This window comes from Sitodiplosis mosellana, unplaced genomic scaffold (genome assembly GCF_009176505.1).
Source record: "Sitodiplosis mosellana isolate CC-2019 unplaced genomic scaffold, AAFC_SMos_1.0 Smas_scaffold_6167, whole genome shotgun sequence".
Lineage (NCBI taxonomy): Eukaryota > Metazoa > Arthropoda > Insecta > Diptera > Cecidomyiidae > Sitodiplosis > Sitodiplosis mosellana.
In genome coordinates this window covers 1137656-1161007 of record NW_022601408.1, presented here as the reverse complement: position 1 = coordinate 1161007, position 23352 = coordinate 1137656, and the positions used below count along the sequence as shown (strand labels likewise).

Sequence of the window (23352 nt, the reverse complement as noted above, 5' to 3'; positions counted from 1 at the left end):
TTTAAAATATTTATTACACAGAAGTTTCCGATCAATCTCAAACTTTTTGTAATCCTGTCTTTTGGTGAAAAAATAAGATTTTGAAAGTTTCATTGTGATTGAAATATCATAGGTGAGTTTTTAGCCTTCGATATTATATTAAATTTCCTTGAATTTGCAACTAAGTCATTACGCTTGACTGCCAATTCTCACCAAACCAAAGCACATATTTTGGATATTTCGTATAGTATTCCTCTACAACATTCAGAATAGAAACTGTACCCGACTCAACGATATGCTGTATTTTTGGAGGCTCAAAACGCTAAAATGTGGATTAAAAGTCTTGTTTTTGGAATGATATTTGTACAAAGAGTGCTATAACTTTGGGTAGAATTGAGATATCGAGACAAATAGAGACTTAAATGAAAGATTTTGAGATCCTCTATCACAATCTTCTAAGAATTACTAGCTTATCACTACAAAAAAATTTGATTTTTGAGAAAAACGCGCCTGGAATATGCTGAAATTGCCACAGCGATGAAGCTACAACCAAAATAGAACGTATTTCCGAAGTAAACATAAGACGAGCTCTACTGACACGACGCTTATGGTGATAGTTGAATATTTCAATCACATAAGCGTATGCATGGCCGATAATAAAGTAAACATTCGTGCAAACCGTATAAATCCTATGCTAGCGTATCTGTATTGTATGTATGACCACTAGAGGCAGGTCGAAGATCTTGATAGACATTTCAATTTACGCCGGTTTTTTTTTTTATTAAAATTTGCATGGCTCATTTTTATGGCCAACCTCCTTAAAAAAATCAATCATCAGATGTTAAATTCGGAAAATTGATAGATATAGATATAACTTACTAGATAGTAAGTTCTAGAATAAAATACAATTCCATTTCGGACAATGAAACAACGTTTTTTTTTATTCTGTTTCAGTTTGCTAGAATGTAGCCAAAAAGTTTATTTTTCTCTCGTATTAATTCTTCTGAATGTCTCCATCGATTTCATTGTATGAAGCTGGTGATCCAACGGGTTTGATGGATTCTGCATTATTATTTGGGATGAATGGAGCTTTTGGAACGAGTGGACCTAGATTAATAAATCAAATGAAATGAATTTAGTCAATAAATGTTGCAAATATTTATTCTAAAGCAATTTTGGTTCATAACAATCGACAAAAGTGATAATTACTTACTCAGTCATCATTACCTTCTGGGTCATCTGGGGCAGCTTCAGTTGGTTTATTAAGTTCAGCTGGTTTGAAGTTTTCAATTGGTTTGACTGTAGCTGGAGCTGGGGTTGAAAGTGCTGGAAGTGATTCCTGTGATTTTTGAGTTGGAGCCGATTTGGCTTGTTTGGCATCTGTGATAACAGCATCATCAGAGTTTTGGTTAGATTCCAAAGCGGTTGAAGATCCCAAACCAGTTGAAGATCCCAAACTAGTTGAAGTTCCGAAACCTGGGAACAAGCTTGAGTCAATTCCACTCAAACCACCGTAGATAGAATCATATCCAGAATAATATCCGGGAAATCCGGACAATCCTGAGAGTCCTGGGTATCCTGAAAACCCTGTGATAAGAGACGATTAGAGACAACATTAAACTCACATTTTGCATCCATACACAAGTCTATACAAACTGTATATGTTTCATTAAGGTTGCCTAGGGATTTACATACAAAATTAGACAATACCTGTGGATAATCCTGAGCTGTAGAACGAAGACGGAAGACTGTAGTGCGAGTCGAATGTAGAATCGTAAGCAATGCTTGATGGGGCTGAAACTTTAATAAAATTTATTTGTAAAAATATGAAATTATCTTAATATGAATAGTTAGACTTTACGGAAAGAGCTTGAAACCAATGGAGAAGCTGTAGCTGAAATGAATGGAGCGGCTGTGGCAATTGGGGCAAAAGTTGGTCCGACAGTTGAGGGAAACTGGAATAACAAACATAGAACAATATCGTACAGGAATATCAAAGATTGTGATTGAACGCAATTCCAAGAAAGTATATGCGATTCACTTTCATGTTCAGAAAAATAGACAATGATGTATTGCATTTTGAAGATCACATTTATCTGAAAGTCATTACCTCATAAGTAGTCAGAGAAGGAACTGACAAAGCCTGTAAATCAAAATAGTTGTACAATGTTAGTTAGTAAATGAAACTACTGGCAACATACGAAATTTCCATTTTTATAAGCGTTCAGCAACATTTTTTTGAAAATATCACCGTTATGATTCACTATTTATGCATATTTAGTAGGTCTTTGAACATCTTACACCAAATGATGAGTATGTTGAAATCGATGGGAATAGTGAAGATGAGAATGAAGCGAACGCATCCTGACCCATTGAATTAGCTACAGGTTTGATGGTTGTCGACGCAGCTGGAGCTGGAGTCGATGTTGGTTTGAGTTCTGACACATCAGCACTAACGGCAGCAATACAAGCAAGAATCACTAGGAATTTCTGACAAAAATTACACACAAAATTAATCACAAATCAATTGTAGACACCAAGTAATCCATAAGAACATAGTTTTGTTTTGCACAAATATCATACAAAATCTCACCATTTTGTTTTAGCCTCGGATACAACCTAACCGAAAATGTTAAAACCTCTGAATGGCTTGAAATTTTGTGGTTCCGCATCTTTTATACTCAAACGGCCATGATGATGATAAGATGACTGTTGCGATAATATGAAACCGGTAATATGCGTTTTCTATTCTGAATCACACAATTGAAATTTGGTATCTGGTCTTGTTTTAGTGTCAGTATTCACTGCTATTAGCAAAATTAATGTATTCGAAAGAGAAATGTTTCGCAATCATGCATATATAAATCGAATTCAAATTGTGTGTTATTTTGGTCTTTGACGGATACACTGAACTTCGATTGACGTGCCTTCTTTCGCATATAAAATTACTTGTGCTAATGAAAACACGATTGGCATTTATTTTTATTGCTGAGCTGAGAGATGTCTTCGCCAAATCTTTCTGTATAAATGAATCCTTGAGAAATGAGAGAATGTTTCATCTCTTGCTTTGCCTACTTTGAAGTTCATATGTGCGCGCTTGTGTTTATTAAATAATTTCGTGGGCGAACTGAGGAATTATATTCGGAAGAATGATGCATTTTTCCATATCTAACTGTGAACTAAGTCTACCGACATTGAACCAAAACAAATATGCAAAGACCTGCAGATAATAAGTTAAAAATCCGTAATCTGTATGCTGTTAATACTTCTCAATCAAATCATAAATATTTTCGTAAAAACACTCACACATTTGTCGATCGTTATATCGCTTTCATTCGATCAGATTAAAATTGGTTTCGATTTTACCGAATTCTAAATAAACTGGTTTTTGCAAAAGAATATTTAAAAACCAGGCCATATGATTCAACTTCAGACCTTTCTTTATTTTATAGAAATGTTCTGCGTTTTATCATTGAGCATCAATCAATTAAGCACAATTCCCAAATGTTTGACATTTTACTTGGTTAACTTCAGTAATCATTTCGACGAAACCATCTGAAAGTGGTTCGATTATTACCATTCTTGTTTTCACTCACTCACTCATTTGTTCGTCACTCACGAAAAACCAAACCTGATATTCTTCGCCGTAATAAATCGGTATTTACGTAATCTGAAACGTTACAATTGAAAAGGAAAGGAGAAGAGCTATAAAAATATATACACTTTGGACGTCAATATAATTTTCGTGGTTTTTTCTGCACATAATTTGTTTTTTTCGTTCACTTTGGTTCAGTGAAATATGCCTTTTTTATGGGTGTGTTTTCTTTTTGTAATTAAATAAAGTTGCAGCACACAAGTTTATAATAGCCTTTCGCTGAAAAAAAAAAGAACAAAAGGTAAAATCTGATCTAAAATCTAAATAAAAATGCGTTTTTTTTCGCAATAAAATGTGCAGTTTTTGAAAATGCACGGATATTTTTTTTATTGTCAATATAACCGAAAAATGTGGAAATTTGTAAAAAAAAATGAAGAAAAAGTCAATTGTAAATTTGTTAAATCCGTATCCATTCATATTCAAGTAAGATGTTTTCATCATTAAAAGTTCATATTATCTGTTAATGGGACATCGGTTTTATATTATCATAATTCATTATATTTATTACTATATATATATATAGGGTAAAACAATAATTTAATAGCTTAGGCTTAAACTAAGAAAGTTATCGAAAATTTTAGGAATTAAAAAAAAAAACAATTTTAAAGCAACAATTATATAAAACATTTATACAAAAAGATTATACCATACAGAGATCGCATGCATATTCACAAACTGCGTTTTCCAATCGAATTGCATGTGATTTCTGTGTGACATGACTTCTATTTTAATAAACGCTTCATCTCTTCCTTTGTTACTTTCATCTTTTTGCATCTTTGCCAAGAAAAAAGAAGATATATTAGTTTTCTACATAACCTATATCTATACATGTTGTCATAATAATTATTTTGTTGTTCATTATTTCGAGGAATAAATACACATTTTGTAATAACAGATTGATGGTTGTTAATTAATCTTGCTTTAAGCCACGTGGAAGTTATTTAGTTGTTCAATTATTATCTTCTTCTCAAGATAAACATCGCCAATAGGGCGAGATTCTGTTGTAGTTTTGATAATGAGCTCAGCTCGTTTTTTTTTCTTCTTAATGACACGATAGAAGCAGAGAAAATGAAATAGATCGTAGCCATCCAAGATATATGCTGCTGCAATATAGAGATAATATAACACAATCTCTGCCATTCTACATATATACTTTCATAAAATTAAAGGTTAAATAGTCAGATCTTTGTATAAAGTGCAGCTAATTTCCATCAATACATTTGCTCTGATTGTGTCAATGAAATGGGAAGAATAACGTAGTCGAACATTTGCAATTCAATTTGAATATTAAAATGAATTCGTTCCAATTCACAAAACACGAGATATGAAATATTAAGCACATAACACTTTAAAGAAGCAGCCTGCTGCGCAAACACATCGAATACTTGTTGCACGTCGAAAAATAATCCGATTGCGATAGAAATCCGAGTTATCACCGCGGTCTCTCCGTCTCTGTCATATTTTTAGGAGCAATTCTGATTAATTTAGTCTTTTGTTGAGCGGTTGTAGCTCTTGTTATACGAGCGCGCGTTGTTTTCGATGAAATTGGAGTAGTAACTGTTAGACTCTTGACTTGTGATACGGGAGAAGGTGCGGTCGTGGTCGTTGTCGGAATACGATCCAGTTCTGTCATCGCTTCTTGAATGGCTTTTTCCAGCTGTGAGTTCAATTTTCGGCCCCTGGAAATGTATAAATAATGATTGTTTAATTCTCAATACCATGGTAGTAAATAGTGTAATAAATTCATTTTCATGCAAGATTTGAAACTAATTCTATGCCATTCTTTTAGAAGTGCTCTACAAAATCAAAGCATTATATGCAGAAAAAATAATTCTAAACATCGGAATCAATACAAATGCAAAATAATATGTCTAATTCACAGAACGAGCTCAAGTTTGTGTCCAATAAAACAATATTTAAACATATTGGAATTTTTACAATGTTCTCAATTTTTCTTATCAAAACGTCTTTTTTTTTCTTTTGTATTAATCATGATTTGATTTTCATTCTGTAGGTTATTTGTTCGTTTGTTTGGTTTTTTAATACAAACTATAGCTTGGAAGTCTTAAAATTACAATATTCTCACTTTCGATTATCCTTTTGCGCTTTGTGATGAGCGTCCAATCCTTCAGACAAACTTTTCAGTGATGAAATTTGAACCAGTTCAATGCTTGGTTTACCGCCAAACCATCGTACCCAACATGTTGAATCACTTTGTGGTGTATAACTATTTGTAGTCGGATTTTTTACGATTTTTCCCGGCCAAGCGGTGTGGCCCCGGACGGGCCCTCGGCTAGGATCTCCCCAAACCAGTTCACCAACAGAGAACGTAGTCGGTGGACTTGTACACACATTTGACGGATTGGTTGATTTTGAGTTGGCACTTGCTGCTTGTGATATTTGCGATGATTCTGCGAGTTTTTTGAGTGGTTGTTTAGATGGGTATTTGTTTGGATGTATTTGATTTTAACAATAGTGAGAGGCATCAGGTTAATGTTTATCTCCATTGATGTGTGCAATGATTATGTGATGTGTATTTTTTAATGTATAAATAATGAATGTGCATCACAAGGTAAGAATTTATGACATGAATTGGTCACATATATGTAAAACACCCTGTGATATTAACTGCCATAAACGTGTACCATATGTAAAATTAAATTAAATCTTGCTTAAAATTATGGAAATGTACCGTTTTCAGCTTAGCACCAATTATTTTCAGTTTGCATTATATACATAGTTAATTATTGTATTAATTGTAGTTATTTTTTTTCTAATTGGACCCTGTTTTTAATTTCTTTGCATTGATCAGTCACAATTAGATTCCAAACATTGATTTAGTGATTGATTTGTTTTTGGAATGATTTTGGACAAGCTGAATTCAATAGGAAGCATATGAGACTGGTGCGACAAAAAGTTGGCTTCGAAATATTTTTGTTGTGTAGATTCTACACTGTAGAATGCGAAATATTTTTTTCATGTTGCACCATGGCATAATTTAAGGAATTTCGATTTTTGAGTATTGACAACTGCCATTTGATCTGGGGCGATTAAAGGTTCAAATATCCGAATAAATGATGAAGCTTGGAATATCTAGTCTAAGTTTTAGTATATCAGACCGATGGATTTAATTGCCAAGTATTGGAAATTGCAATGGGTTTGTGGGCAGTAGGTTGTTGTTGTTGTAATCCTGACTGCCCACAAACCCATTGCAATTTCCAATACTTGGCAATTAAATCCATCGGTCTGATATACTAAAACTAAGACTAGATATTCCAAGCTTCATCATTTATTCGGATATTTGAACCTTTAATCGCCCCAGATCAAATGGCAGTTGTCAATACTCAAAAATCGAAATTCCTTAAATTATGCCATGTGTTGCACTTAGAACAAAAATATTCCGAAGCTCGACGATTCCACAACAATTGTAATTATTTTCAGAATCGACCAGTCAAAACAATTCTGTCACTGCCAAATTTCGTACTAACACAACCAAATGTTTTTTCAACGAAAAAATTCTTTTCAGCGCTAAAAAAAACAATGGTATAGATCCAACCTTTTTTCGTGTGTGCAGTGGCACGACTTTTCAAACAACCGACTACGATCAAGAACTGGGGGAGATGAATTAAATGAAGTGGGAATGTTCAGCAAGTGGGCTTTTTACGAGCTTTTCAAATATTATATCGGTTCGAAAGTAAAGTTAAGAGCCTGAATGGGCACTCAGAGGTTGGGTGTAGAACATTTTCTTATAGCCCCACGATTCTCTATTCAACCATGTAAACATTTTCAGGTTATTATTTTACACTTTTTATAATACAAAATTATCTGCAAAACACTTTCATCGAATTCATAGAAAATGCAAGACACCCTAATTTTCAGATGAGAATGGATGGGTACCCTAAGGGTGCAGTCACACTAGGAAACATGGATTGGAAACATGTTTCCAGTTCCCCATAAGATCCTGTGTTCATCAAGACTTTGTTTCCACTAAAATGTTTCCTGTAAACAAAATTACATTGGACCTTATGGGATGTTTCCAATCCATGTTTCTTAGTGTGACTGCACCCTAATACTGTGGCTTTGATCATACCAAGTTTATACACCAAATTTGAGCGAAATCGGAGAGTTCGATTCTGAAAATTGTTACAGTTGGTGTGGGATCGTCGAGCTAACTTTTTGTCGCACCAATTCGAATAGTAATAAATTTATTTTGGTTGCATTTATTGCAATAACAATTATAATTTGAATTGAACAATTTAAAATCTGGTCGACGATTGGAAATAAAAAAAAAAGACATTTTGGCGCTGGATACAATTTTTCGATGTTGGCCCGACAAAAAATTTGCGAAAAAATTGACAAAGCTGAATTTGCAAAGTGAAATGCACATTTTTAAAGTGCTTAAATAATGCACTACACAAGATTCCGACCAACACGAATTTAAAAATTTTCAAAGCATACATTTTTATCGCAACCATTTATTTTTGCAAATGAAAAATTGTAAACAGCCGGATTTTTTTTGTTTAATGGAAAACAATCAAATTTTCTACATAAATAATAATTAAAAGCGCTACGTATATATTTTGGTTACATGGTTAGTTGATGAAAATGAATCCAAATGTGCAAATATGTATGTGTGTTAGTGATTCCGTATATTTTTTAGTTTACTAAATGAAATGAGTGCATGCATATATAGCTACTGATTACCCAAATGATAAGTACGATGAAATTTAGAGTTATATTCAGCCAGACACTTGGTGGTGTCAATAAATAAACCAATTTGTTGGATGAGCGGTTTTGAAATTCTGAACTCACCATGCGAATCCGGTTTCATTTTGAACACATTTCCATTGTTAGAATACGGTGTGGGTGTCTTAATACGCCTGAATTTCGTTTCGTTTGGTTTGAATAGGGAAGTCATTGGATACGAATTATCTTGGGGATGAAAATATCGCACATTATTTAATCTTTTTTTTTTTTTTTTCAATTCAAAACTTGAACTTTAAATGGTAGAATTTCTTACTGGTATTGCGATCATAATCACTCGATGGTGATTGGGCACTGTCAGCCACAGGTGAGACCACTGAGTCAGGTTCCGAACTCGAAACAAATTGGACCTAAAGAGCGAAAGAATTTAAGAATTGATTGAAAAAAATGATAAACAATAAGCGGTGGTTTGGTAACTCAACATGAAAATGTGTTCATATATAATGTATACATAGTATTATTATTACCATATTTATATCACTTGCGATGCTTCTCTGGCTCTCCGGTCGTTCGGGACTACGTGGACTGTGAGTCGTGGTATCGGGAGGTGATGTAGTGACTGTATTAGCCTGCGTTGTTTGTGTGCTAACTGATTGAGGTATATTCGCTGACAGCTCCGGTTCGCTCATCGAGTTGCTGTTATTCATCATTGTCGTTTGTTGTTGAACAATAGTTGTACTTTGTTGAACGAATGCCGGACCATTCGATTGGGGAACGACTAAACCGACGGGTGTGCTAGCGTACATCTGACCGATTGGGCTAATCTGCCCGTTTACGATAAACTGCTGATTTGCACTATTCGGCGATAAAAAGCTCTTATTCTGAACAATGCCTTGCGGGGTGAGAAGACTACATGGAGCAACGTTTTGGATCTGTAGCACCGTGTCTGATGTCATCATCAGTCCGGCAGGCACCAGCAACTGTTGGCCGATCAAATTCAATGGCTGTAAAATGGTTTGTCCGTTTTGAAGTAGAATTTGTTGCTGCAAATGAAAATGAAATGCTCGTAAGATTTTGTTCAATATGGCTACCTTGACTGAATACTAACCTCAATCGTTGTTTGGAAACTTTGAGATTGGTGATACTGTGGAGTGATTTGAAGAACCGTAGCCTGTTGTGAAGGTGTTTGAATAGTTGGCGATTGTTGAGGTGAATTACTTTGTGGTGATACCGATGTGCTCTTTCGTTTCTTAACACGTCGCTTCGAATCCGGCGATAAAATAATTCTCTGTTGCGTTTGCTGCACAAATTGGTTTCCATTGTCCGAATTAATCACATTCACTACTTGACCATCGACCGTTGTAAACGATTGTGGTTGAATAACGTAGCTCGCATTCGAGAGTTGATTTAGTACAATGCCGCTGCTGTTTGGTGACAGCAAGGTGCCCGAATTGTTGCTTCCAATGAATTGATTGTTGGTTGCAATGACATTGGGCTGGTTCGTTAGGATATTGGTTGGACTCAAAAGGTTTCCAGCATTCGAAAGCACTTTTGTTGCATTTGCTGTGGCCAATATATTATTCGCATTTCCTTGTATTACATTTTGACCTGGGTGATGTAACACATTGGCATTGTGTGACAGCAAATTTGAATTATTTAACAACATCGGTTGAATGGCATTTGGTGAGCTAACAATGTAGTTTGAATTTGCATTATTCGTGGTGATCACATTATTTGACGGCTGCATTAGATTTGGACTTTGTATGACAACATTGTTGCCTGCTCCTTGTATTATATTCGAATGAGCTGGTCCATTGATTGAGCTATCATTGATCCCTTGCATTATTTCGTTGCCGATCATGTGCGCATTTTGAGGATTAAGTGTAACGTTTTGTTGATGACCAGACCCGCTATTAACAACCAGTGTGTTTGCATTCGTCGGCTGACCAATGATCATTTGATTTGAACTCTTGTTGCTTTGTGTTGGCATCACTAAAATTTGACACCCGGACGAAGTCATGATAATTTGATTGGTCGGCTGTTGAATTTGTATATTTGGCAGATGCGTTGGCGATGATGTCGATGATGTATTTTCCTGTACTATCGGATGAATCGTTCGATTATTGGAATTCTTAATGTTCATGCCAACATTTGTATTAACGGTGGTATTATTTGTTTGTTTGGTTAAGTGCACCGTTTGGGCTGGTCGCAGAATCCGATTCTCATGAATTTGAATACTTATCCCACTGTCATGTGACCGATTTCTATCGTTTGACAATCCAAATTGATTTGTAGTCGTTGTGGATGTCATTGCTTTCCCCGCAAGCACTGATGTTATAGTGTTTTTGCCACTCGTTTGCCCTGCAACGTAGACGCTAGCATGCAATTTATTCGGATGGCTGTCAGCTTGTGAATCATGGTTCATTGCAGATGTTTCTAGTGTAACGGATGTATCCGGACTTGAAACCGGTGGACTCTCGTTACTCGTCGAAATAGTACCAACCTGTGATGGTCCTCTGTCAGTCGTTAAGTTCGAGTGGAATTCAATTAATGCCGGTTTGTTAACCGTACTCGATGAAACGGGTGAATCCTGTGAGACAGACACAACTCGTGTTAGAGTATTGTGCTTTTGGGGCAACATATATTGGTGATCGTTAAACTTTGATTTGCTGATGCTGCATGTCGACTGATTTGATTTCATTAAGATAGTTTGTGGCTGGCTTTTCACTTCATTGATATCACAGTTATGATGAACTTGGACCACACCATTCGGCGAATGAGTAACATCGATCGGTAGACCATTGTTTTCGGTATCATCTTTGTTCGATCCTCTTGTTTCTTGATCAGATTGCGACATGACAATTGTTTGCTGAGTTGTAACTACTTTTGGATATTGGCCAAGACTAGAAAATTGTTGAGATTGAGGTTGCTGCTGGCTAATTGCTGCGTTCGACTTTGATTGATGATAGGATTTTGCATGAATTTGTACTGTTTGTGTTTTCAATAGATTTTGGACGCGCTTTCCGCCAATAAATTCATTACCTTTTGCGATTGGATGTGAAATCGGCGCCTCGGTTGGATTATTTGAGTTGGGTGAAAAATCATTTGGATTGGAATAAATATTTTGCACTATCCGCACCGGTTGTCCATTGGATCCAATGATCATTTGATTTTTTGAAATGATATTACTATCAAATTGCTGTATGTACACATTTTGATTTTGCTGCTGTTGCTGCATCACAGACATTCGTTGCTGCTCATCATTGTCATTGGAGGCGATTTCACTCGGCATATTTTGGCTATTCACCAAATTAACCGTATCAGCCGACGAACGTGAGCTTCGGCTGGTCTGCATCGGCGATTGGCGATAAGTATTTTGTGATGTAGAATCAGTCGATTCATTGTCCTGTAGTTCCGGACTATGAACATTGAGAATCGAGCTATGAAGAATGGCGGTTTGATGGTTAAGATAACCGGTTGGATCTTCTTTAAAATTTGGTCGTTTCTTCGCATTAATGCGCCGATTTTGAGTTTCATTTTGCCACGGTGGTTGCGTTTGTGTTTGCATTAGATGCTGTGGTAATGGAGGCACACGACTGTTGGCATTCGATATGGTGGTATTTTCACTGTTTTGTCCAACAACACTTTGTAGCGATGGTTGCTGTTGTTGTTGTTGATTCAAAATGGAATTCTTTCGCCATGGAGGCGTTCGGGACACGGTTACGCTCTCAATTTGATTTTCCAATGTGTCGCTTTGTTTCGACGTGAAAACTGCATCCTGACCCGAAGCTTGTGAAATTGAACCGGTATTCAATACAGTATTCACATTCAGTTTTTGATTTGATGATAAATAATGGCTGAAGTTGGTTGACTGACCGGCTACAACTTGAAGAAAGAATGAAATTAATTAATTTTGAATCCACCTTACTCATTTGATTAAAAATTTTATTCAACTCTGTAAGCGGTACAGACATTTAAACCGAATGAATGAATGGTTCGTTCGATGACATCTCTACCTCTAGTAGAGTAAAATTCAATTTTTATCACGCCTTGGCCAGGGGCCTTATATGTAAAACTATCCATATCGTATATATACTATTCTATGTAAATTCGTTGCTTAGCGAATTATTATAAGCATTGTTACCAAAATGAAAAACAGTCGAGACACAAACCGTATACAAGTTGTCGAGTGTTCGTCTGTACTGTTTTTCGGTTTGTGTTTATGTTTAACCCTTTGATGCATAATTTTTTGTTTTTGAATCATTTTGACATATGTTTTGTGCCACCATAAATAGAGAAAAACCTCATACTTAGATTTTTGAAAAATTGCGTATTTGTCGAGAAAATCGGAAAAGAGTCAAAAGTGTCAAATCACTATAAAAGCTTGAAAAAATTAAATTTCATAAAACTAATGATGCAGAAAGTTAAATTGATGTGTTTTGGTCCTACGAGTCCTAATTTGACAATTGAAAAGAATGAACAAACCCACAAGATAAGAGGAGGAAAAATGTGGAATTCTGCTATAATTTCGCATTTTTTTTACAGCAGTACATGAACAGAAAAAACTTTCCATTCAGCCAGCCAATTGTAGCCTGTAAAGTATCAAATGAAAGCTAGTTCAATTCCCTACATTTGTTTTCAAACAAGAATGTAAAAATATTCAGTGGTTTCATAGCTATAGCGTCTGGCGTATCTGGTTACTTTAGGAACCGAAATGTGATAAAGGGTTAAACACAAAACTTGTGATATCAATTTTAAAAAATCATTTCGGACCTAGTTAGATTAATGCAAAATAGACAAATTAAAATCGCTCCGAAATGATTTTTTTTAAAATTGATATCAAAAGTTTTGTGTTCGCTTTCGGCACGAAAATTGACTTTAGTAAAGTTTTTCATTTGATATAAATAGCGGGAAAAAAAATGTCTACTCTGATGGGATACACGAATCACTTATAAGAAAAATAAACTAACCGAAAAAGTCTTTCATTCATCAAAACTTTTTTAGTAGTTAAGATATTTAGTTATTTTATAATCTTTTCGCAAATTGCTCAATTTTCCTAGACATTGATAATAATACAAAAAAAAAATATATATATATATATATATATATATATGCACACCACTGGAATGCATTTATGCATATAAAATTATGCAATTATGCAATGCCAGTTTTACTAACCTTTTGATAAATGATTATGTTCCTCAATTAGCCTAGTGTGATGCAAGCAATATGATGTAGGATTTGATGTTTGTCCTGGAGGTATTTGTAATGGCGAATTAGGAACCTGTAAAAATTGAAATACAATACTCAATTATTTGTTCAACGATCTACAATATATTCATATCTATCACACTTATTTAAATGCTGCAAAGTTTCATTTGACAAATAATGTAAAGCCATTAACACTCTAGTGCATACAACCGCCTTTAGACGGGCAACATTTGAACGCCTGTATAATGTAAACCATACGTCGAATTATATTGCTTCAAACACACAGACAATTATACTGAGATGCCTTATTGAATAATCCTGTAGTGTTCGCATTCATAATGTTTCACTGTAGTAGTTTATTAAATTCACTTGTGGTGCAGATGTTTGACACTTGTCAAACTCAGTTGAGTTTTAAACAATGGAATAAATTGTCCTCTGATTTATGTCTGTCGCATTTTCTGACTAAACCATGGAGAATCCAGGATTATGAATATTTTTTTAATTATGTATGGCCAAACAATGAGAAAAATGACTAGAATGACATTTGATTTGGCGCCACCTGTAAGTAGGAAGTATTTTGCCATACAAATACGTTCAATTGTAACTGTCATTGGTTGCTGTCATTGATAGTTGACAGTATATTTATATAGGAGTTTCATAGTTCAGCATTCAGCGCCAAGATGTCGCTTAAATATAGCATAAACACGTGCTCCATATAAAAACATAGGCAAATTTTATCATTGGGCCAAAAATCAACCAAGTACCAGCACTCCCAGCCCTGGGAAAAGTTATTGCACTAGAGTGTTAGGCCTAGAAAATAAACTATCTTGCTTCTAAATGTTTTCATATAAAGTGATATGGTGTTGTACCCGAATGTGAGCCACCATTTTTCTTTTGACCATAAAAGCGTCAAAAATTTGAAATTTTGTACATCTGATGGCACTATTTTGTAGAGGAAGGAAAATCCCAACTTTCTGCATCATTCGTTTTTCAAAATTTTCATTTTTTCCCAACATTTTTTGGATTTTTCCAACATGCTGATTTTTTGACTTTTTCAAAACTGTACCCTAATGTGAGCCACCCCCGAAATTCATCGAAAAAATGCATAAATATCCACATAAATCATTTTAAATGTTGAATCAACAATCCTTTAAGACAAATAAATGAAGATATGAACAAAAAAAATTACACTCAAATGTGAGATCCATCGATTTCATGCCAAACCAAAAGGGTAGGTGCGTGGTACACTGTTCGCTGTACACTGTATGTAAAAAATACGAATCTGATCTACCCTGTCATTAAGGTCTGATTGAAATACGAATCTAATTTAAATTTAGAATTATATGTGTGGGAGTGTAGGAAAGTTAACCTTACGAATGTAGGGCAGCTTGTTTTGAATTGTGATAAAAGTCATGAAAAATCGAAAAATGATAGACAACAAAAAGATTTTTGGAACTTTTTCAATGAAGTGAAGATGCCAATCTTGATCTCTTCACAAAAATGTAGGTAAGAACATACACATGCATATTCTAATATGACCGACTTTGACGACAAAAATTGATATTTTGGCTGGTCGGATCAAAAAGTTATGTGTAAGGTAAAGTCGGGTCAGTTGGGACACTGTCATTCTCTTGACATCTATCAGTCATAACCAAACGAAACTTTTGGAGAGTTGATTACACGCCAAATGAACGCTGTTTAGTGTTTTCACAGCAGTAAAAGCATGTGCGAAATTTGAATAAAAAATGTGTGCGAAATTTCAGAAAAAAATTCTGAAAAATCGTTAAAAGTTGTCGGGTCAGTTGGGACGGTTGACTGTAGGGACTGTAACTTTCATTTGGGTAGGAATTTTCCGAAGATTGGAGTATCATTGGAAAGTTAAAGCCCGAAGCTGAATTTTTGCTGAAGAAAGTCTTTCGATTTTGTTACTGGAGAAAAAGTTATGTCAATTCTTTTGGGTGGTGTCCCAACTGACCCGACAACTTTTTTTTTGGCCAAAAGTATGACACTTGTAAAAATCGACATAACTTTTTTTTCAGCAACATAATCGAAGGACTCTCTTCGGCGGAAAGTTAGCTTTGGTGAATACCTTTCCAACGGTACCATATTCTTTGAAAAATCTTTATCCAAATGAAAGTTCTTACTTCCAAGGCTAACCCGTCCCAACTGACCCGACTCTCCCTTACCACTGAAAAGGTATTGAAAAGTAAATGTCGTTTTTGGTATAGAACATCAAAATCGGCCGTTTGAATTTTTCGGCCAAAAGTGATAATATGGCCATATCTCGTCCAAATGGTGATCGATTTTGATTTTTTATACCAAAAATGACATGTGCTTCTCGAGATCTTTCCAAAGATATACATTTACTAGTTCCCGAAAAAAATTTTTATACACATTTCATGAGAAAATGTAGATGGGCATCCATTGCCCAGATGTACGGATTCTGTATAGTGGTTTTTTTGCACATACGTGAAAAAGAAATGACTATGTGTGCGTGTGTATGTTACATATGTGTAGTTAAGTGTTCAACGAATCGATCGATAGTATTCTTATTCATATACGACGAAAAATACCAAATCAAGATCATCTTGTGATTGTTTGTATGTGGTTGTTTATTGTATAATAAAGATATCATAGGGAAAGTGCCACTATACATTTCAAATGTAAGTCATTTGACACATAGCAGTCAATGCCATCTCAATTTCAACTCATTGAATCATTGAATTTTTCGGCAACTTTTTCCAAACGTGTATGGCTTTACTAGAATATAATCAACTTTACGGCGACGCTAACAGCTTCTCTGTGGGCCAGTACTACGCGTTAGCCAAAACGTATTGATGTTTCGCAATGGTTACTCGATGCATTTGCCAAAATACTATGATTTTTGTACTCTCTTCTACGATGTGTGTGCAGAGAAGCTGCTAGTGTCGCCGTAAAGTTGATTATATTCAACTCAAGCCACACACGATTGAAAAAAGTTGCTCGAAATATTCGATGATTCAATAAGTTGGTTTAGAGATGTCATTGGCTGTCTTTTGTTATTCCGGCAATATATTTATGAAAGATATAAGCATTGAAAGTTGGCTTTGGGCACACAGTGCCCAATGTACGGGTTGAAGTTCAACTTGAAGGTTAATATAAAAAAGTAGCGAGTCTTTCAATTCATGAATGATTTTCATACTGTATGTTATTGTTCAGAGAAAATAAACGGATGTACAATTATTTATTTTATATATGAAGCCAAAATGATTCGAAACAAAGTCGCATTCCCACAGATTACGATCGTTGCGATTATGATTCAACTTCACGTCCAATACAGAATGTGATCATATTCTGCAAAGTTTTGCATGACGGCACTTCCTATTGTAAGAATCTTAAATGCCGTGTACACATTTTATTGTAATTTCATAGCTTTCGCCCGCTTTATTCTTGTTAAATATTTATTTGCTGTAAACTACAAAATCATGTTTCAACACATATGAAGGCTGAATCATTTCATAAGTCAATGCATATGACCATATTTCGCAATGTTACTTTTCATACTTCTTTGGTTGTTGCCGTATAGACGCCGGTCAGAAAGGTTCTGAGTGATTCGTGCCGGTTAACTTTATTTTCGGTACACACTGCATGTAATATATCTGTTTACGTGATATAGAACATTCGCTTGATGTATCGATAAATATGATTGCGTGTGCAATGTGGATATATGAAAACATTATGTTTAGTGTCGGTGAATCATAAATTTGTGCTACAAAATTTGAATGAATATTTGTATATACCTCAAGAGTGTATAAACAATTGAAAAATAATGTAGCCATTGTGTGGATATGTCGGTTTCATTACTAGTTGTTCAGTCTATTCGGCGCGAAATCCCTTGTTCTCTTCAATTCTTTTTTTTTTCTTCATATTCTCGGTTAATAGTTTTGTATTTAGCCCTATGTTTATGACAATGATTGCCAGCGTAAATATCGTTTGAGTTCAACACAGTCAATTGTTTGTCTCGTCAACTGAATGCCAAAGTCATTGCAAACATATCAACAAAAAGAGTTAGTTAGTGACTACATAATGGAATATGTGCTATTTGTTGGATAATTTTCTGATTTTTTTTCCTTTCATTGTTGTTAGTCAAACTACAATTTTCATTTACAATTAGAAAATCAGGATATTGATACATAATATAAAAAATATAGTGTGTTGACGTACGACCGAAAATACTAATTGAGTGATTAATTAGCATGTGCATTTTGTGTACCACTTATTGCACACGATGTACAGTCCGATTTGTCATCAAAGCGCAGAATAAGGCATATATTCAAACTCAAGTGTAATAATTTAAAAATTGACATCGCAATCAAACATTCAACATAATATCAGTTCAAACTCATAAAGTGAAAAGAAAAATTTGATGAACATTTCATGTCTGATGGACAGAGCGTGTTATGAGCTGATGTCAGCAGAACTAACTAACGTCAGCTGCTGAAGAGTATGCGTTGCGTTTGAAATGAAACTTGACTTGGCGCCCAGAAAGAAATATGAATTTTGTACTGCAAATGCGTTAAAACAACGCAACGCATACTTGTCAGCAGCTGATATCAGCAGCTGACGTTAGCTCATAGCACGCTCTGCTGATGGATATGCAGAATTGACATATTACAATTTCATTCACAAAATTACTATTATTTTTGCCAATGTTCGTCGAGACTCGAGACTCGAGACAATTTGAGTCAACTCGATTGAGACGCGAGTATGAAAGTTCTTGTATTATTCTCCACTTTTGCTTCATGTTTGTTTCTCAATTTGAAGATACAACTTGGCTACTACACAATTTGCACATCCAATATAGACATCATTAATTTTCAAAAATGTCGGAATATGTTCGAAGTTTTTTTTTCAGGTTCAACCGTAGAGGTTATAAACACGATTACATGGCACTTTATTTTAATGTCGTCCGATCTCTGCTACATAATAAGATTGAAACAATCAGTGCACAAAATGAAAATCGATTTACACATAAATAGATATAAATAAATGTCTGTCTAGTCAATTTGAATGGATTCTCTGCATCAAATGCACTATGCTCCGCTCGCGATCATTTGATGTGTGTCAGTTTGCCATATTTTATATTTTTCTATATTCGCATTTGTTTTGCCAGTGATACTTTCTCGGTTAAATTAACAAATGACATGTATGCCATTCTTATGTGAACCCGCTCTAAGCCATTTTAGTGACAGACAACTTTCAAAAATGCATTTGATGACGGAATCAGCCACCACTAGGATCCATTCACCGAGATTGGCTCCAATATTTTTTGCGTATAGTTCTAATTTCGGAGCAGTTTTCTTTTAAGTGTATTCAATTGTGAAATTTAAAAATGGGGTTTTCATGTGTAAGATTCAACACAATTTACCCTAAACGTGATAATTAAAATATAGTTTCCCATGGTATTACATATTTTTAGTTAGTTTTTAGTCCAACATATGTTCGAGAAAACTACTTGGAATAAATGTTGTTCGGAGAAAAATTCTGCATCGAATTGAATATGTGTAAATCACTATCTCAGTTTGGTGTTAGAGTGATGACGTGGCATAGTAGCATTCCTTGAAAATAATAAGAGATACCCTCCTCCAACTAGTTTTCAATGAAAGAAAGTAAATAAATACTAAATTACTACTTTTTTCCCATTTATAACCGATTCATAGTTGCTGTTGATAGCACCGTTGCGCAGCATGAACTTCCAAACCATTTGTCATGTAAACAAGTTTGAAACGATTACAGCGTTAATAAATGATTTGCTGTCGAAGCAATGAGTTTACGTGTCAAAAAAAAATTAAATCTCTTAAATGAGGATAATCAGATGGATTTCAAGCCAGTATAATTCATTTGTAAACCATACGAAGAAATATCAAAACTATTCAAATTAAAAAAAAAACACGAAACTTATATTTTGTGTTTTTCTTGATTCCCGATTTGATAAGTTGAATTGTGGGCTGCTCTAGAAATGGGTTATCATTTATAATCTACATTCTCCATCTATCTTGTGCATTAATTTTTTCCAGAGCTGGGAGTACTGATTCTTGGTTGATTTTTAGCCATAGAAAATGGAAAAAAAATATTCAAAATGCAGGATTCCCCATGATTAATCCAGAAAATGCGATAGACATAAGTCAAAGAACAATAAAATCCTTTGTATAAAAGTTCCACGAATGTGTCCAATTTGAAGTTCAAATAATTTATTTCGTCAAAAGATGAGTCCCAAACTTTTGAAAGCTGATCGTCTTATGTCAACATAAGAATCACATAATTACGTAGAAGCTTCTGAGTTACGTAAAGAACGCACAAACGAAGACACAACAACGGAGAAAACACAAGCAAGAGAATGTGCGTGCTACATTCATTCGTCTTCTACTCGGTTCGTTCGTCATTCCACACGAAATCGACCAAGAATTGGATCGACCATCTCCGAATTGGCTGAAAATTTGCATGGAGTCTTGTTTTCGATAGAAAATGAAAAATCCAAAATCTTAGGGGGAAAACAAGGCTCTATGCGAATTTTCAGCCAATTCGGAGATGGTCGATCCAATTCTTGGTCGATTTCGTGTAGAATGGTCGATACATGTTGGACAAGTATTGTCATGCAAATATGGAATGCTCGCACCTTTTCGTGAATTTAAAATGGTTGAAACGGATTTTATAGGTGTATTCTAATGAACTAATCGGTTTATTTCGTGTAGTCCAATGAAATGCAAACATCATGAGGCATGAATACATTGCTATTTTCTGTTTCCATTTACGTTTTGATCCACACAAATTGGCAAGTTAAAATATTGAAGATGCCAAAATTTTTGTCTATATTAATCAAATCGTCTTCAACAGTTAGATGTATATCTAACTTACTATACAATAATAAAATTGGATGGAATCAAAGTTTCACTAGCCATACAAACAGTTTGAGTAAATGCTAAACAATCAGATTCTTTTATAGTATTTATTTATATATTATTATTTGTGTTTAATATTATCAACTTACCTGAGGATTAAATTCGAAAAAATAATCGGGCCGGAGAGGACATGGTAAACCACATTTGCATGTACCATGCCTTAACAAATAATCCTTAATTTGCTCAATTTTTCGTAAAGCTGCACCAGACGGACTGAAACATAAAAAATAGTTTAATTTTGCAAAATTTTGCGACATTTTTCTATTTCATGTATAAACAAGAAAGTTCACCTCACTTCGCTTGGTGAACATTCTCCGCTACGCGTAGAGTCTTTTAGAACCTACGAATCATTTTGGGTCTAGTTTGTTATTGCATAACAAACTATAATTGAGCCGTTACATGAAATGTACTACATCACAATGTATGGATGGATTAGATAGATAGCATACAGAGTACAATAAAGTTCAGGTCACCAAAAATCAAAAAATCAGCTGAACTTCTGTATTAAATTCAATGTAATCACAATAACCAATACTCAACATCGTGCATCATAATGTATGGAAATGAAAATGTTCAAGTATCGTATTGGTAATAACGTTTTAAACTAAATTTGTAGTTAGTCACAGATAATAATTAAACATAAAAACAGAATATGTTTTGGAGTTAAAAAATCCAAAGTTTTGGACGAAAAAAAAAACGAAGTTACTACCTTTTACATTTAATAACATTGATGTAACGGTAAAAATGAATGAATATATTCTCCATGTGTTATAATGATATCTTTTGATCTATTTCAACAGTTGCATTTTAAATATTGCGTCAAGACAGTGAAGGGATTATCAAGAACTTAAAACCTATACCAGAATCAGTGTTTTGCATGAAAGTCGAATTTTGCCTAACCAACAAATGCCGCTCAATTTGTGTGCTACTTCGCGTCAAAAGTCTCTGTAGAAAAGAAAATTTTTCAGTGAATTTTCATAATCAAGCGAGCAGAAAAGTGCTATATGCAAACAATTAAAATAGGGCGCTAGCGTCCAAAGAGCGCAACAATTTGGAAGCTCACGAACAGGCTATTGCTGTGTGTTTTACTAAACGAACTTTTTCATAAGATCCCGAATTGTTGCGCTCTTTGGACGCTAGCGCCCTCGTGCATTGAACGAACTCGCACATAAGTAAAAAAAAGGCCCTGATATGATATGCCATGAATTCATTATTATTCGCGCAAGAATACGTTCAAACATGCAATAATTTTAGTAATTGCTGTTCATAAAAATATTAGAAAATAGAAATTGCAGTTTATGTTTAATAATCGAACTGATGAATCGAGTACTGTAGCTGTTAATAAATTTTTTTTTATTTTCCTCTCATTCCATTTTGCACTTAAATCGTGGATCGTAGTCAAGTGTTTCTTTAATGTTTGGTTCATGCATTTTCTCCTCGTTCTATTTTCCACCAATTTAAATATGTTACTGCTATAATGGCAGCACGTTTCAATTATTACTACTGGGCAATTCGATCAAATGGCAAATATGATTCATGAAAACGCACTTGGGCTAAATAACACATACATAAATTGAAATTGATGGGTGCCAATTGCAAAAAAAAAAAAACGAATATAATAATCATTATAAACCTCACAAATTCTATCAACAATTGAAATAACAATGGTAGTGCCTCTGTGTGTTCAATCGAATGGGTGTCTAGCATCTAGTCACGGTGAGTATGTGTGGAAAAAAAATTTTTCAATCAAAATGTGTTTGGTCTTAATTGATTTGGAAAATAGATTAAAACCGTTTGAAAAACCTCAGTTTTGTATTTTTCGAATCTAAAATGAAGTAAATATCTCATTTCATTTTTGTTGGTATTGACGTTGCTTGTCGGCACAGCGAGAATTATGCACTCCCAAAATGACACGGCATCTACATTTGATAAGTAGCTTTATAACATTTTAGAAATACATTCGCTTCGGCATCGAAATTGTCACCCATTCAAGTCAATTACTTTCCTGGTATTTTGCAATGGGCTATAAAAGCTGGTTCATGCTTAAGTGTAGACGAATATTTGCTATATATGAAAGTAATTGAATGCGCAGACATAATGCTAATACGTTTGAAATGCCTTTGATTGGTGTGTGTTTATAAGAGTATGGTTTTGTGTATAGTACACAAAAAGCAAGTAAAACACGAATCGTCTCCCTACATACATATATGATTACGATTTATAATTAGCACTCACATTCGCTCACAAAGGAAAATAAACAGAGCAAAATTATCCATTCCGTGCATACGTCGAAGAACAAAAGAGTTTGATTACGATTTACGCGCCGTGTGTAAGTTAAATACACTAAGAGTTTGTATAATACCTCGTTTGTATCGTATTTCTGATATACGTTTTTTTTATGGCAGAGCCGAATAAATGACAAAAATGCTGCCCACCTGTACTCGATGCACTTATGTGCAAATTCTTTTTTTTTTTTTTTGTTGTGTGAATGCACATTCTGGTATAGTACATTGGTACAATGCGTCAGCTTTTCATATTTTTCCTGCCTTTCGAGTTTAATTTCATTGCTTTTTGTATTTTATGAAATATTATTGAATGATATTATATGAGGGATTTAGAGCGAAAATGTAATACAGAAAAGTTTAGCGAACTTTTCTGTATGACATTTTCGCTCCAAACCCCTCATATTGTCCGTGTTGTTGTATTGAAATCCATATAGTAGACTCTTGGTCTATGTGACGATTGTCGTAAAGACATTTTTCAGACAGGTTCACAACTTACAAATTATTTGATTTCCAATATAACCCAAATGAGACCACGTTCGATATCAAATTCAATTTAAATTTCTGTGATTCATTCATTGAA

The 23352-nt window shown here is 34.5% G+C and overlaps 2 protein-coding genes across 24 annotated transcripts in view; both read right to left on the bottom strand.

Annotated features, from left to right (window-relative positions):
* Window positions 1-922: 922 nt before the first annotated feature.
* LOC129575612 (uncharacterized) lies at window positions 923-3848 on the bottom strand. 2 transcript variants are annotated; one of them, XM_055459476.1, is made up of 7 exons: window positions 2573-3848; window positions 2281-2469; window positions 2090-2122; window positions 1841-1934; window positions 1690-1779; window positions 1207-1566; window positions 923-1086 (listed from the first exon to the last, which is right to left on the bottom strand). In XM_055459476.1, the coding sequence occupies exons 1-7, from the start codon at window positions 2573-2575 to the stop codon at window positions 974-976; spliced, it is 882 nt and encodes a 293-aa protein (XP_055315451.1). In that variant the 5' UTR covers window positions 2576-3848; the 3' UTR covers window positions 923-973. The 2 variants fall into 2 exon arrangements, with proteins under 2 accessions (XP_055315451.1, XP_055315452.1); XM_055459477.1 differs by having other exon boundaries at window positions 945-1086; window positions 1193-1566.
* Window positions 3849-4027: 179 nt separating this feature from the next.
* The window catches only part of LOC129575607 (uncharacterized protein DDB_G0283357), a 34303-nt gene continuing 14978 nt past the window's right edge, over window positions 4028-23352 (bottom strand). For 8 of the 22 annotated variants that reach the window (XM_055459454.1, XM_055459447.1, XM_055459451.1 and 5 more), the window contains 8 exons: window positions 20577-20700; window positions 13517-13622; window positions 9447-12223; window positions 8866-9381; window positions 8655-8748; window positions 8447-8566; window positions 5721-6045; window positions 4028-5313 (listed from right to left, as the gene is read on the bottom strand). In XM_055459454.1, coding sequence (XP_055315429.1) covers window positions 5067-5313; window positions 5721-6045; window positions 8447-8566; window positions 8655-8748; window positions 8866-9381; window positions 9447-12223; window positions 13517-13622; window positions 20577-20700 — 4309 coding nt within the window. In that variant the 3' untranslated portion in view covers window positions 4028-5066. The remainder of the gene's footprint in view (window positions 5314-5720; window positions 6046-8446; window positions 8567-8654; window positions 8749-8865; window positions 9382-9446; window positions 12224-13516; window positions 13623-20576; window positions 20701-23352) is intronic. The other 14 variants (XM_055459465.1, XM_055459459.1, XM_055459462.1 and 11 more) reach the window with 3 other exon arrangements.